Here is a 14207-nt window from a genome sequence, read left to right as displayed (position 1 = left end):
GCAGCGGGGGGCGTGGCGGGAGGATGGCGAATGGGGGGGCGGCGGGGCGGGGTCGGTGAGCCCAGCGGCGGCCCGTAGCTCAGGAGGATGTGGCGTGTGGGCAGCTGAGGGCCGCTTCCGGACCGGGCCGGAACGGCGCCCCGGTCACCGGCGAGGCGGGGATCGTGGGGGCAGAGGCCCTGGGGGGCTGACGGGGGCGGGGGCGGGGAGGGAAAAGGCTCAGGGAGGCGGGACTCGGGGCGGGCTGGGGGAGAGACCCTGGCGGTGCGGGGGCCCGTCCGGTGACCCGTAGGTGGTTCCTGCTGCCCCCGGGCCGTCCCGGTCGCTGAGGCGCTGTCCGTGCCGCCGGCAGCAGGAGCCATGCCGGCCCCGGAGCGCAGGTCGGTTTTCGAGGCCGCTCAGGACCCCGTGCTCCTGCGCGGGCTGACCCTCGTCACCAGCGTGGCTGCGGATGCGTGGAGCCCCGAGCCAGCACCGGTGAGGCACGGTGCGTGGGGATCGGCGGGGCAGCGCGGGGCGGGGGGTTTGTTTGGCCAAGCTCATGTCCCCCAACCCCACCGTCAGCGAGAGGGAACTCGGTCTTCAGCGCATCTTAGGCGGCTGGCCTGGAATTTGGCCGTGGGAGCTGCCTGGCGTGTGGGTAAATGGGCTTCCCGACTGTCACCCCAGTGTCCCTGAAGCTCCTTCTGAAGCCGCAGGGCTCTGAGTCTTGTTTCAGCAATAGTGCAGCCAGCGGGACCAGGAGATCGTTCCCCTCCACTCAGCACTGTTGAGGCCACACTGCAAATCCTGGGATCAGTTCTGGGCCCCTCACCACATGAAGGGCAGTGAGGGGCTGGAGCGTGTCCAGGGGAGGTCAACAAAGCTGGTGAAGGGTCTGGAGAACAAGGAGCAGCTGAAGGAGCTGGGGCTATTTGAGAAAAGGAGGCTGAGGAGAGACCTTACTGCTCTCTACACATACCTGAAGGGAGGCTGTAGTTAGGTGGGGGTCAGTTTCTTCTCGCAAATAACAAGCTATAGAACAAGAAGAAGTTGTACTAACGGAGATTGAGATTAGATATTACAAAAAAAACTCTTCAGCTCAGTGCTTGTCAGGCACTGGAAGGGGCTGCCTAGGGAAGTGGTGGTTTCACCATACCTGGAGGTGTCTGAAAGATGCGTAGATGTGGTGTTGAGGGATGTGGTTAGTGGTGGACTAGGCAATGCTGAGTGCTGGGTTAACAGTTGAACTTGGTGATCACAGAGGTCTTTTCCAAACAAAACAATTCTATGATTTTCTGTGAGTGGGTGTGAAGACAGCCAGGAGACCCCACTCCTTGTGCTGCAGCCTGGGAAGCTCCCTGTGCACAGTCCATCCATTCTTCTTCCAGAGAAACCCACAGCTGCCAGCAGCGAGGAGAAGCCCATTGGGGTCCCTGAGGTGCTGGAGCGGATGTGCTGCTCAACCTGCAGGCAGGTGTTCAGCAGCAGGGAGGAGCAGGTGGGTAAAGCCAAATGGACAGCATGAGGTGGAAGGGCTGGCATGGCTCGTGGGGTCCTGCTACAGAGCCTCAGCCCCAGCACGGTGCAACCCACTGCTGGCTGCTTCCTGGAGCTCTGCTGACCATGACCTGTTGGGGTCTGGCACTCAGATGGTATATGTTATTGCTTAAAATATCATTTACTGGAGGGAAACAGTACACGTGGCACAGGCCTGAACCTGTTCAAGATAACTGTTTCATGGCTAACTCCTTAATCATAGAATATCGCAGACTGATTTGGGTTGGAAGGGACCATAGAAATCATCTAATTCCAACCCCTCTCCCATGGGCAGGGACACCTCCCACTAGACCAGGTTGCTTACAGCCCCATCCAACCTGGCCTTGAACACTTCCAGGAAGGCGGCAATCACAGCTCTGGCCAGTGTCTCGCCACCCTCACAGGAAAGAATTTCTTCCTAATATCTGATTTAAATCTACTCTTTTTCAATATAAACCCCTTGCCCCTCATCCTACCCCTACACACCTTTGTAAAATGTCCCTCCTCTGCTTATATGTAGCCCCTTCAGGTACTGGAAGACCACTATAAGGTCTCCCTGGAGTCTTCTGATCTCCAGGCTGAACAAGGCCAATTCTTTCAGCCTGTCTTCCAAGGAGAGGTGCTCCAGCTCTCTGATCATCTCTGTGGCCCCCCTCCAGACTCATTCCAACAGCTCTGTGTCCTCTTTACATTTGGAACCCTAGAAATGGACACAGTTAATGTACCATGATCTTCCAGGCAGGGTCACTGTATGGTCCCAGTGTCGGTCTAGCCCTCAAGTCTGTCACCCCAGGCCTTCTTGTGGGGCTGGTTTCCAAGGACCACCAAGGCCCTGCTGGTTCATGCCTTTTCCCTCCACAGACTGAGCACTACCGTCTCGACTGGCACCGCTTCAACCTGAAGCAGCGACTCCTGGGGCGCAGGACGCTGCCGGCAGAAGTGTTTGAGGAGAAAACCCATAGGGGTGAGGGACGGGGCTGCTCTCAGCAAAGCCCAGAGGCTGCCAGCAGCCTTTCTGGGGCTGTTCTGGGAAGAGATGAAGCCCCTGGCTACTTCTGCTAGTTCAGGGTCCTTTTATTCTGGCCTTGTGGGGTCTTCTGGGGGTCCAACACTGCTCCTAAGCCCTGGTGACTTGTTATGGGGAGAGGGGGTGTTCCACCTTAGCTCCTGTCTAGGCATACCTGTGGGTCCAGAGCCCCAGATCCCTATCTCTGCAGCCCCCTTGTAATCTGTAGGATCACATTTCTGGGGGTTGTGGGCTAGCCCTTGGAGTCACCTGCAAAGTCTGGGGGAGGCTGTTGGATAATCTTTGCCCCAGTCCAGTGCTTTATTTTCTTTTCCCTGCAGGTGATGTTTCCAGCATCTCAGGGTCTGATTCAGAGAGGTCTGATGCAAGCAGTGAGTCGGAGTTGCTGCCCTCTACCAATGACAGTCCCGGGACCCCCCTGACCTCCCGCTCCCACAAGGTGCTGCTCCGCAATGCGAAGGGACAGCTCATCTGTGCTTACCGCTGCGTGCTGGCCACCAGGAAGGCAAGTCACAGCCCAGCTTGTTGGGAGAGGGTGGCGCTGGGGTGCAGACATCTGATGGTCTCCCATGGTGGGAGGGGTGGATTCTGGTGCCAGCTCAGAGCCCCGGGCTTGCTAGTGGACTGGTTTGTGACTCCAAGGTGCTCCCAGAAATGTGCTTCTGGTACCAGCAGAAAGGCTGGTCCCTGACCTGGGGGACAGCAAGAGGTAACAGTGATCTTATGGATGCTAACATGGGTGCCTGTGTATCAGGGTGGCATTGAAGAATCAGCAGAGGTGACAGCGTCACTGCAGAGCCTTGGTGCGAGCACATGCTGGGTTGTGCTGATGATGGGTGGTGGGCACTTTGCAGGAGCTGTGTTCCGGGGGTAAGTACATGGGGACAGACCTCGGTTTGGCCCTCTAAACATAGTCAAGTGGGGCTGGGCATTTGATGGCTGTCCCTTCCCCCCTTCTCCCTTGCAGTGCCTATCGCACCCTGGGCAGCTCCTAGCTTGAGAGTTGGCTAAGCCTGGTTGTGCTGCAAAAGAAGTACTAGCCTTTAGGGCCCCTGGGGCATTAGCTCATCCTTCTTTTTTTTTCAGGGCATGGTGCCCTGTTGCTCATGCCTACCACTCTTCACAGCCCCCAAGTGCAGGAGCACAAGACCTTCCACCGCTACACAGTGCGAGCTCGGCGGGGCACAGCCCAGAGCCTTCGGGATGCCCAGACCGCAGGGTCTGCACCCAGGTCAGCCGGAGCCTCCCTGCGGCGTCACAACGAGGCTGCACTGCTCAAGGTGAGGATGCACCACAACACTGGGCTCTCGGCTGGGAGACATGGTGGTGGATGACTCCCTCAGGTGGTACCACACCGCTGCTGCTGGCCATGGCAGGGGTGTTACCTCTGGAAGTGGGTCAGGGCCCAATTGAGGCTGCTCTGTCCTGGGTATGTCTCTGCTTCAGAGCTACCTGGGTCCACACAGTGCGCCCAGGACCCCATAGTGCCTCCCCTTCCTCCCCAGGACATTCAGGACCTGCTGGCAGCCTGGGCACAGCATCTGAATGAAGCTCAGCGCATCTTCCTCCGGGCCCCTCGTCACAACCGTGCACTGCTCTTTGGTGGCAGGAACCCACCTCTCAACCGGGGCGACCCTCGTATCTGCCACATCCCCATCAGCACCCGTAGGGCCACCCTGCGAGAGGTGCTGCGAGTCCACACTGTTCTGGCCAGTCTGCAGGTGTATGGTGAGTTGGACCAGAGTCATTATCTGTGGGTCAGAGCAGGTGGCGTGGTCCCTTGTGCATTTAGGGGGTGCTGTCCTATGGGCTGGAAGTGTTAATTTTTCCACCCCTCCAATCCCTGGAGACATGGGGTTCTCCCTGTCCCCAGGCAATGACAGGAGCATTTTCTCTGCCCAGGGAAGGACACGCCACTGGAAGACATCACTGGTTCTCCCCAGAAGGGCTGGCAGAAGAGGCAGCAGAAAGCAGAGGTGGATCGTCTGCAGGAGGACACAAGTGGTGAGTTGAGCCATGGAGGGAAACATAACCCTGAGTCAGCAGCTGGGACTACTGTTATGGATGAGACTGGCAGCCCTGTGACAGGATCTGCAGAGTGTGGCCTCATGATGAACAGGAGAAGGGCGAGGTGTGCTTGGGAGAGAGCCCTGAGTGATTGATGCTGTTTGTGGGGCCTCAGCCCCTGTCTTATCACACTCCCCAGCTCCAGAGGAGGAGGAGGAGGAACAGGAGGAGGAAAGCCCTGCAGGGGAACTGGAGACTGTGGAAGTGACACTGGGGACCTTGGACCTCCGAGAGTTTGAAGTGATGCCCAGGAGAAACCGCAAAAGGAGGAAGAAGAAAGATAAGAAGGTGGAGAAAGGTAAGGGGGAAGGACTGGCAGGGGGCAGTGTAGAAAGGTTTGGGGGAGAGACAGGCAAAGATGGGGTGCAGGCAGGCCCTTCCTCCCAGTGTGTTCCCTGTGCAGGACCCTGTGCCAAAGAGTTGGGATGCCATGGTACCCAGGGCAGGCAGCCTGGCCTGGAGCTGCTGATGGAGCTGCAGCAAGGGGCTGAGCCCCTCCCCTGGGACAATGGAGGTAAGTGGGCCAGGTGGATGCCTGTCCGTTTGCTGGTGGCTTTGCAGTGGAGTGAAGCATAATTTGTCATTCAGATGCCAGAGCAGCTGGGTGTGGGATGGCTGTAGGGCAGCTCTGACCTGGGTGTGCTGGGGGAACAGGCAGCACCTGGAGAAGTTGGCTGTGTTGTGGGGGCTGGCACAGATGTCATCTCAGGATATGGCTCAGCTGCTACCAACAGTGTCCAGCAATGCCATGGAATATTGTCATGGACTCTGAAAGTGCTGGAGATTCTGCAGTGCTCAGATCCAGCCAGCAGCAAGTTGCTTTAACTATGCTCTGTGTCAGACCAGAGCACCACTTTCTCCAGGGAGCCATCAGACTCCCCTTCTGTTCTTCCCTTACAGGAGACCCTCAGACCCAGCTCCGTGATGCTCTGTTCACCGCCTGCAAAACGGGGGATGTGGGGACACTGCGGCACCTCTTGGGTGTGCCAGAGAATGGGGCCCTGCCAAGAGACAGCAAAGAAGGGGATGGTGCACAGCTCCTGGATATGGCTCATTCCTTGCTCAACCAGCCTGTCAATGAGCGTGGCTGCACCCTGCTCCATGTGGCAGCGCGGGCAGGGAAGGCTGAGGCTGTGTGCCTGCTGCTGGAGGCAGGGGCAGACCCTGCCCTCAGGTATGGCTTCAGGGCACGCAGTGGTTGAGCAGCACAGCCCCTTCTGGGAGCCCAGCAGCTCACTCCTGTCTCAACCATGGGGGACAGATGCCAGCCTTGTCCTGGGACAACCAGGGTTGGTGTCTATTGATTGGGATGTCTGGATTTGTTATGGGAGGCCTAGGACCCGATCCACCATTCTCCCTGTCTGCAGGGAGGATACAAGAAGAGGAGGACATGGGGGATTCTGGTGTAGGGATCAGCAACTTTCCCCTCTTTGGCTGCAATACCCTGGCTTGTAGTACTCATTGCACATCTCTGAGGAGCTGCTGAGCTCACAGCCCAGTGGGACATGGGCAGTAAGATGGCTGGGTGAGTTGATCTTCCTTGTCTTGCAGAGATGGGCAGGAGAAGACCCCTTACTGTGTCTCTGCTGACAAACTGACCCGAAACGCCTTCCGCAAGTTCATGGTGGACCATCCAGACAAGTATGACTACAACCGTGCCAAGGTGGGTGCCTGCCCTCTGCCCTCACCCTCTTGGGGCGGAGAGATCCCAGAGTGAAGTCTTGCCCACTCATGCTGCAGCCCCTGGCTCAGTGGGAGATGCTGACTGCCCTCTGTCCCCAGGTGCCAGGACCCCTGACCCAGGAGATGGAGGCCAAGAAGCTGGAGAAGAAGCGGGCACAGAAGGCCCAGAGGAAGCAGCGGGAGCAGGCGCAGCGGGAGGAGCGCCAGCGCTGGGAGCAGGAGCAGGGAGAGAAGCAGCGGTTTGCAGCGCTGTCTGACAGTGAGAAGGTGAGGCCCTGCCTGGGGAAGAAGATACAGCCCAGCTCCCAACATGGGCTCTGGGTACATCAGCTCCCAGGGGCTGGGGAGACTGAACTGTCTGTCTGCTTCCCAGAGGGCCCTGGCTGCTGAGCGGAGGCTGGCTGCACAGCTGCAAGATGCTGGCACAGCTCTTGCCAACATCAGGTAACAAACCCAGCAGCATGGCTCCCTCCACACTCTCCACGTGAGCACAGCTGTTCCCTGCCCTTCTTGCTCCAGTTCTTGTTTCCAATCTAAAGCTATTCCTGGCTACCCGATTCCCAGCAGTATCTGTCTCAAAGCTTTCTTGCTCCCTTCCCTTAGCCCCTGAAATGTTTTGGAAAGGACAACTTGGTCTACTTGCAGCCAGATCTATGGCAAGCCAATCCTCCAGCCACTCCTGCGCCCCTGACCCTGTATCCTGTGTCCCTTCCCTGTTGCCTCCCCACAGGCTGTGGGCAGCCAGCCCTTGTGGGGCCACATTCCCCTATGTTCAGCCTGCCTTGAAGTTCCTTGCCCCAGACAGCATTGCCTCCTGGGCGCATGGCCTGACCAGGCTGCTGGGTGAGCTCTGTAGGACCAGAGGGTCCCCAGCTCCATTACACTGCTGCTGTCTCATATCACAGCCCAGGCAGAGAATCCTCTTCTAACCCTCTTTGCTCAGGGCCATCTCTGCTCTTTCCTGCAGCCGCTGCTGGAATTGTGGAGAGTCCCTGCTGGGCCGGGTCCCTTTCCATTACCTTGACTTCTCCTTCTGCTCCACGGCCTGCCTGCAAACCCACCGCCGGGCCCGGGCCAGCCACACCTAGGGCTGGAGACAGCTGCCACCTGCCAAGGACCGATGTGTTGGAGACACACTGCACAGCAAGGGAGAGCTTGTGGAGCAGTGTGGTCAGAGGGACTAAGCTGGCCATGTTCATCTTGGGGGCAGCTCTGTCAAGGCTCAGGGTGAGAATGTCTCTCTGAGTCGTAACTCTGGAGACATTACAACAACAAGGTCCCTATGTACCAGTGTGAGGGACTGTGCCTGCTCCATGCTCCAGCTGTGGGGGGTCTTGCTGTAGGCTTTTCTCATGGCTACCTCAAAGGCCCATGGCAGTGGGACAGATCCCAACATACCTGCAGCCCAGAACTACCTGTAGCTGTGCCCATGGGCACCGTCTGGGCTGTGCTTTGCCCTGTCCTCTCCTGGTTGCTATTAGTGTCTCAGCCATATCATGTTAGCAACTACCTCCTCTGCCTGCATGTCAATAAAGAGGTGCCTTGAACCCCTAGGCACTGGGGGCATCAGCATGAGCACTGGAACTATTTGGGATTAGCATAGAAATGAAGCTCAATTCTGAGCCCCTTCCTCCTTAGCACAGACCTTGCCTGACCTCAGAAGAGTTCAGAAGCTCTGGATGTCCATGCTGGAAGATATGCCCCCTCCCCCGGCCCCTGCAGCCCCTCCAGTGGCCCCTGTGCTTCACCAGCCCTCTGCCCTCCACAGCTGCAGTGAGAGGTGATGCTAGTGCTTGGCAGCCTTGTGTTTATTTTGTGGCCATGGTGCTGTGGTTGAGAGTCCTGTTGAAAAGGGGTTTGTCTAGGAAAAGCAGGAAGGGGGCAGGGGATGCTCCCTCCAGCTCCAGTACTGTGATGTTGTTGGGGCGGTCAGCATGAAGCACTGAGCTGGGCACAAAGAGTGTCTGCTGGGGCCCATGGCTGGGCCAGTACCGGCCCAGGTTGAAGCCATTTATCCACAGCTGGCCCTAGAAGATGGAGACAGGTCTGAGCTGTCAGGATGGACCCCATGTACATCCTCACCCCCTCTACAGCTACACACTGCATTACCTTGCTCCAGCCTGGGAACTTCACAAAGGTGTCCCAAGCGATGCCAGGGGTCTCAAAGGTCCCAGTGTAGAAGGCTGGCCCTGCTGTGCCCCCATTGCTTGATTGGGGCTGGGCAGCGTGGGGCCAACCCTGCTTGATGGCAGTGTCTATGGCCAGGGGGTAGATCAACCAGTTGCTGAGAAGGCTGGAGCCCAAGGAGATGTTCCCCAGCATACCCTGAGATGAAGCAGAAGAGAAAATGAGGCAGCAGGGTGTGCCTTGGTCAGAAGGATGCTCCCTTGCAGCAATGAAGTGGGGATGGGATCCTCTGTAAGGCTGCACTACCCTGGCAGCATAACTGGGAGAGAGGAGTGCAGATCTCACAGCTTTACTTGGCCTGGCAGGTCTGCCAGGGGATGGTGAGATTAACCAGGGAGCAGGTCTAGGGGTGGCCATGCAGTGGCTGTGGTCTGAGAGGTGGCCTTCGGCCATTCAGGTGTCCAGGCCATTCCCTCCAGACCCCCAGGGCCCCCTCCCCTCACCTTGAAATCACTGATGTTGGCCCCGAAGCTGATCCTGCCCATGTTTTCCAGGAGTACATCCAGGGTGTCCCCTGCCCTGCCTGTCACACGCAGTGTTGTCAGTCCATCCCGCTCCAGTGTCCCTTGGTACTCCTGCAGCCACAGGGTCAGCACTGCCACCCAGTGCCCCAGTCCCAGCTCCCCAGATGCTGCTAGCAGCCTGCCAGCATCCCACTGCCTGCCCCCCCCCCCCCCACCCTGAGCCAGCCCAGGGCTGCCTTCTGCCTCCAGAAGGGGCAAATTCAGACCAGAGGGCTACCCCACAAGGGATCAATGTGACCCTGTCCCTCCCCAAGGCCCTGGCATGGCCTGGCCTCACTGCTGGCAGATCCCACTGCCCTCACAAGCACCGGGACAGGGACAGGCATGCTCCCTCAGCCTGACCTGCTGCAGCATCACATAGCCACGGTCGCAAATGCTGTGAGGAGGAGATACCAGCATGGCAGGGTCTGGGACGTCCTGTGGCAGCTGTGTGCGGTACAACACAAAGCCATGGGCCTGCAGGACACAGTGGAGCAGAACAGAAAGGGAAACAGGGCTGTAGACAAGCTCCCTTCCTCCACCCTGGTGCCAGAGAAGGGCAGTGAAGCCTAGAGGCAGTGCCTCCCCCTGTGCCCAACCCCTCACCTGCTTTATGGCCTCAAAGGTGAGTGGGAACTGGCTCTGGATGGCCCCAGAGGGGCACAGCACATCCAAGACATCCAGGAGGTCAGCATACTGCAAAGAGAGGGGTGGGTGTGGGGCGGTGGGGCAGTGCCAGGCAGGGGCAGTGCAGCCCTTCGGGCAGGCACTCACCTTCCGCAGTGCCACCCGGCCATAGGAGTACTTGGGGGTGGCAGGTGGCATCGGACCAACTGGAAGGGGCTGGAACTGAACAGCAAACAGTCAGCTGCCCTCTGGGGCAAGCAGGGAGATTGTCCCTTGGTCCGTCAGGTCCTTCTATTTCCCCCTCTGGCGCTAGCAGCAGCACCCAGTACCGTCCCCCTCCTGCTGCCAGGCTCAGCACCTTGCTGATGACTGTGCGGATGGCAAACAGCTTCTCAGTGGGGTCTCCTGCCTCCGAGAGGGGGGCATCATAGTCGTAGCTGGTGGTCACTGGTTTGTACTGGTCCTTGAAGTCAGCACCTGGCAGACAAGGTGATAGGAGCTGGTGGAAGGGGCTTTGGCAGAGCCCAGGGTATGGAATCCAGCCCCAGGCGGGCTGCAAGTAGTGGGGCTCATGACTCAGAACAGGGATAAAAGGAGTCCTCGGTGAGGAACAATCTTGCGCTCAGAGCCCCTTGGCTATGTATCAGCCTCTCCATGGGACAGAACCCGAGTCCGAAGCAGGCTCCTCAGAGATGGCCATGGAAAGCGCTCAGCCTGCAGTGTGTTCCCCTTCCCCAGGGCAGGGCCCTACTCACCACTCCAGTAGGCAAAGTTTGTTCCTCCATGAAACATATACCTATGGGACACACCAGAAAACCCTGTCAGCACCCCTACAGACCTGGCAGGCACTCACCCTGCTGTCCCCTCTCTGCTGCACCCATGGTTCCAGCCTTGCCTGCCTCCCCTTGCTCAAGCACCATAGGATGAAGGTGAGCAGCAATGCCCACTCCAATGCTGGAAGAGGAGAAGGCATCACTTCCCCCAGGCTGTGCCCCATGCCAGCTGACTACTTGCATGTTGATGTTGGCTCCCAGCTGCAGCATGTCCTCCAGTCCCCGGGCCACCTGTGCTGAGCTGGTGCTGGCATGTGCCTCCCCCCAGTAGTCCAGCCAGCCTGTGTAGTACTCAGAGTTCACCTGGGGGAGAAAGGGACTGTCACCTGCCCAGAGCTGGGGCTCCTGGCACCCTTCTGCCAGCCTCATCATGCCTGCTCACCTGCAGCCTGGCACTGGCACCCTTCTTTACCTTGCCTTCTGCCCCCCAGGTCCCTCTGCCTCCCCAAAGCCACCGAGGGTGATTTATCCCCCCAGTGCCCACACCAAGCTCACCAGGGGACCCTTTGGCTCGACCTGGCGCTGAGCACCAAACGACTCAGTAATATTGGAGCCTGCAGAAGTGGAGGGAGGGAAGTTGAAGCAAGATGGAGCTGTGATCACCCACCCATCCCTCTCCTCCTCCCCCATAGGGGTACCTGGCCCAAAGTCGATGGTGGCGTAGAGCCCCTGCAGTGTGCCACAGTGCAGCTCCTCCACCCGTGTGCTGTCAGTGGTGAAGAGCAGCACCTCGTTCCCCAGCAGTGCCCTGAAGGAGCCCAGAAGGTGCCGCAGGTACTCGTAGTCACACGCATAGTAGCTCCCGTATTCGTTCTCCACCTGAGAGCAGGACAGAGGCCAGCACTCAGCATGCACACAGCAGGTCTGCAGCCCGATCTTGCCAAGCACTGGGACAAGCACACAGTTTCCCTCTTCTCTCCTGACATCATGAGCTGTCATGACAGCCCCCAGGTGCAGCTCAGGACTGACTCTGCAGCCCCATTATGACCCTCAGCTCTGCCCTTGTCCCTCAAACCATAAAAGGTAACCCAGAGTCCCAGCCCTTGAATTTAAGCCCAGGTCCAGTGATGAGGAGGGATTTATCTAAGAGCTGTGATGAATGAGGCATGGTGTGGGGGTACAGATGGCTTTTTGGGGCACATACAAAAGTGATCCAGAGCAGGGCAGGGGGCAAGATCCCACAGCACCCTACCTGCACACTGATGATGTTCCCCCCATACTGGTACAGGCGTGGCTTGATCTTGGGTAACAGGACATGGAGCCAAGAGTCAACAGCTGCCAGGTATGCTGGGGATAGAGAGAGGAACTCAGCCTGGCTGCAGTGCTCACCCTATCCCACCTGCAGCGAGCCCTGCCAGGAGGAGCATGGACCAGATGGGCAGAGGCAAGCATCATGGGGAAGCAGAGGTGGTATGGTACTCCCAAAAGATTAAGAAGGGGATGGGACTGCTCAAGCAGCAGGGTTGGCAGGTGTGTGGAAAGAGATCAGTGTGCTAGGACTGGCACCAGGCTGTAAGGACATTGTAGCCAGTGCCTGTGCCGAGGCTCACCGGGGTCAGAGGAGCGCAGGACGATGTCTGGTTTCCACAGCAGCCAGGCAGGCAGGCCACCCTGGAGAAACACCCACAGCCAAAAGGAAGACAGAGAAACTGGTCAGCAGCCTAGGCTGGCGCATGGCCAAAACCAGGCCAGGGCAATGCTATTTCTCAGCATCTGTCCCATGGAGCAGCATCCTGGGCATGGCTAGCATGGCACCAGGATCATCATGCCAGCCAGAAGGTCCAACCCTGCTGTATCCTTCTCAGGCCACCATGACCTCTCTGTCCCAGGTCTAGGTGCTGGGGCTCACCATCTCCCACTCCGCACAGATGTAGGGCCCCGGCCGCAGGATCACCAGAAGCCCCAGCTCAGCTGTCAGGTCCAAGAAGGCTTCCACATCCCGGTCTCCAGCAAAGTCATAAACCCCTGGCAGTGGCTCATGATAGTTCCAGGGGATGTAGCTGGGGTGAGAGGGGAGATCAGCATCTCAGGGGCTAAAGGCACTCTGGCATGATAGGAAATCATCCCACAGGCTGGTCCCCCTGCTCTTGGGAACTAGCCTCCAGCCTGGGATGAAGATGGCAACTGGGACTGGACTGGGACCAGCCCAAGCTTGTATTTGTGCCTGGCAGGGGTGTCCTGGGGGTTACAGTCAGCCCAGGGCAAGGGCTGGTCCCCCCTCCCTGTGATCACGCAACACCCCTGCCTTTGTCCCTATTCCAGGTACCCCAGAGACCCTGAGGGGCTGCGGTGGCATGGCCTGTGCACCCAGGGCTGCCCCTGCATCACTTACACCTGCACAGCACTGAGCCCACTCATGTACATCTTCAGGAGCCGGTCCCTCCAGGCGGGGCGCGGGACACGGGCATAGTGGATGCTGCCCGAGATGTAACGGAAAGGGGCACCATCCTTGCGGAAGCAATCCTTCTCATAATCCAGCTGGAAGGAGCGTGCTGGTGGGGAGGCCTGCAGGAGAGGGACAACACTGGGGGGCTGCAGACTGTCCCCAAGCCCATCTGCCCCCTTCCACAGTCCCTGGAGGGGACCCTTTCTCGGTGCAGGGACGAGGCGGGTACCACGTTGTCCCGGGAGAGGAGGAAGGATAAGAAGGGCAGCCATTTGCAGTGCCTGATGGGCCCCCTCCTTGCCGCTAATTAAAAACCCTGCGGCTGAGCTGGCGGCATCATTCTGGGAGACGGGAGCCGCAGGGGAGGATTGCTGGGAGGGCAGGCCGTGATCTGGGAGCTTAAGTGGGATACTGGGGCGGGCCACGGGCTGCTGCAGAAGGGAGCCATAGCAGGAAGAGCAGGGACACAGGGGAGGAAAGGAGGAAAACAAGGCAGATCCCGGAGCCGTCCCACCGGAAGCACCGCGCGCTTGTCTCAACCTTTCCACCCGTGTTTGCTAACCTGCGTGAGCAGGAGCCCCGCTGCCAGCAGCAGGGCCAGAGCCGGCAGCCCCATCCTCGCCGGGCGCTCCGCAGGTCCGCGATAGGGAACGAACTGGAACGTGGACACCACCACCACCATCACATGATCCTTCTCGGCCAGCACAGGCCGAGGTCCTACATGCGGACAACTGAGCAGCACAGCTGTGGGGGACCATGGGATAAGGGGACGGGCTACTCTGCCCCACCCGTGCCTGTGTCAGCCCCCACTTCCCGCCTCATGGCCCACCCAGCACGGGCTGCAGGCAGCGCCCCACCCCCTGAGCCAGCTCCAGCCAGTGGACACATCGCCAGTGCCCTACGGGCACCCCGGTTGGTTTCACACGTGGAGAGAAACCTCATAGAAGTATCACCACCAGACAAAACGTCTTCGAAGGATCCGAGCCCACTTGTTTCATCAGAGCGGTGGTGATGGGACACCTCGGTTATTACTCCGGGAGGGGGGTCTGGTGCTGCTGTCTGAAAGAATGGACAATCCACCCGGAACGAGTGCTGGAGCTGGTGACAGAGGGGGTGATGTCCTCAGGGACGAGCCCTGCTGGGGTGGCCTCGCCAGCTCTGTCCCCTGTTCAGGCTCGGGGCACGGGTCACCGGGGAGCGGCGGGGCTGCGGGATGCCGCTACCGCTACCACCGCCACTGCTCGCAGCAGGGGACCGGAGGATGCCACCGCACTCCGCCCCGGCCACACTGCGGGGCGGGACCGCCACTTCCCCGCTCCGCTCCCCCCCATCCCGCTCGCTCCAGAGGAGCCAACCCCGCCGGGGCGGCACCGGGA

The 14207-nt window shown here is 59.2% G+C and overlaps 2 protein-coding genes across 6 annotated transcripts; one reads left to right on the top strand and one right to left on the bottom strand.

Annotated features, from left to right (window-relative positions):
• The first annotated feature begins 62 nt into the window (after window positions 1-62).
• On the top strand, window positions 63-7864 carry ANKZF1 (ankyrin repeat and zinc finger peptidyl tRNA hydrolase 1). The gene is made up of 16 exons (XM_071747617.1): window positions 63-135; window positions 224-487; window positions 1371-1480; window positions 2380-2482; window positions 2866-3050; window positions 3300-3415; window positions 3672-3825; window positions 4051-4273; window positions 4448-4549; window positions 4728-4910; window positions 5016-5126; window positions 5513-5786; window positions 6164-6275; window positions 6395-6562; window positions 6669-6739; window positions 7263-7864. The coding sequence occupies exons 2-16, from the start codon at window positions 361-363 to the stop codon at window positions 7381-7383; spliced, it is 2160 nt and encodes a 719-aa protein (XP_071603718.1). The 5' UTR covers window positions 63-135; window positions 224-360; the 3' UTR covers window positions 7384-7864.
• Window positions 7865-8079: 215 nt separating this feature from the next.
• On the bottom strand, window positions 8080-14207 carry GLB1L (galactosidase beta 1 like). Of its 5 annotated transcripts, none has more exons than XM_071747619.1 (17): window positions 13912-14179; window positions 13394-13575; window positions 12778-12950; window positions 12295-12445; window positions 11996-12056; window positions 11638-11732; window positions 11084-11264; window positions 10941-10999; window positions 10627-10748; window positions 10368-10408; window positions 9971-10089; window positions 9760-9834; window positions 9592-9681; window positions 9349-9462; window positions 8926-9057; window positions 8405-8620; window positions 8080-8322 (listed from the first exon to the last, which is right to left on the bottom strand). In XM_071747619.1, the coding sequence occupies exons 2-17, from the start codon at window positions 13511-13513 to the stop codon at window positions 8104-8106; spliced, it is 1968 nt and encodes a 655-aa protein (XP_071603720.1). In that variant the 5' UTR covers window positions 13514-13575; window positions 13912-14179; the 3' UTR covers window positions 8080-8103. The 5 variants fall into 5 exon arrangements, with proteins under 5 accessions (XP_071603720.1, XP_071603721.1, XP_071603723.1 ...); XM_071747620.1 differs by lacking the exon at window positions 13912-14179 and adding an exon at window positions 13769-13900; XM_071747622.1 differs by lacking the exon at window positions 13912-14179 and adding an exon at window positions 13785-13891.

Source organism: Heliangelus exortis, chromosome 6 (assembly GCF_036169615.1).
Source record: "Heliangelus exortis chromosome 6, bHelExo1.hap1, whole genome shotgun sequence".
NCBI lineage: Eukaryota > Metazoa > Chordata > Aves > Apodiformes > Trochilidae > Heliangelus > Heliangelus exortis.
Note: the sequence above shows the minus strand (reverse complement) of the source record. Positions and strands in the feature narration are given on the sequence as shown.

Coding starts and splice junctions, on each gene's coding strand:
- ANKZF1 (XM_071747617.1), top strand. CDS start 361: ATGCCGGCCCCGGAGCGCAGGTCGGTTTTCGAGGCCGCTCAGGACCCC. Junction 488..1,370: donor GCCAGCACCGGTGAGGCACG/GTGCGTGGGGAT, acceptor TTCTTCTTCCAG/AGAAACCCACAGCTGCCAGC. Junction 2,483..2,865: donor TGAGGAGAAAACCCATAGGG/GTGAGGGACGGG, acceptor TTTTCCCTGCAG/GTGATGTTTCCAGCATCTCA.
- GLB1L (XM_071747618.1), bottom strand. CDS start 13,103: ATGGCTGCCCTTCTTATCCTTCCTCCTCTCCCGGGACAACGTGGTACC. Junction 10,409..10,626: donor CTGGGAGCCAACATCAACAT/GCAAGTAGTCAG, acceptor TGTGTCCCATAG/GTATATGTTTCATGGAGGAA. Junction 8,621..8,925: donor CCAACATCAGTGATTTCAAG/GTGAGGGGAGGG, acceptor GCTTCATCTCAG/GGTATGCTGGGGAACATCTC.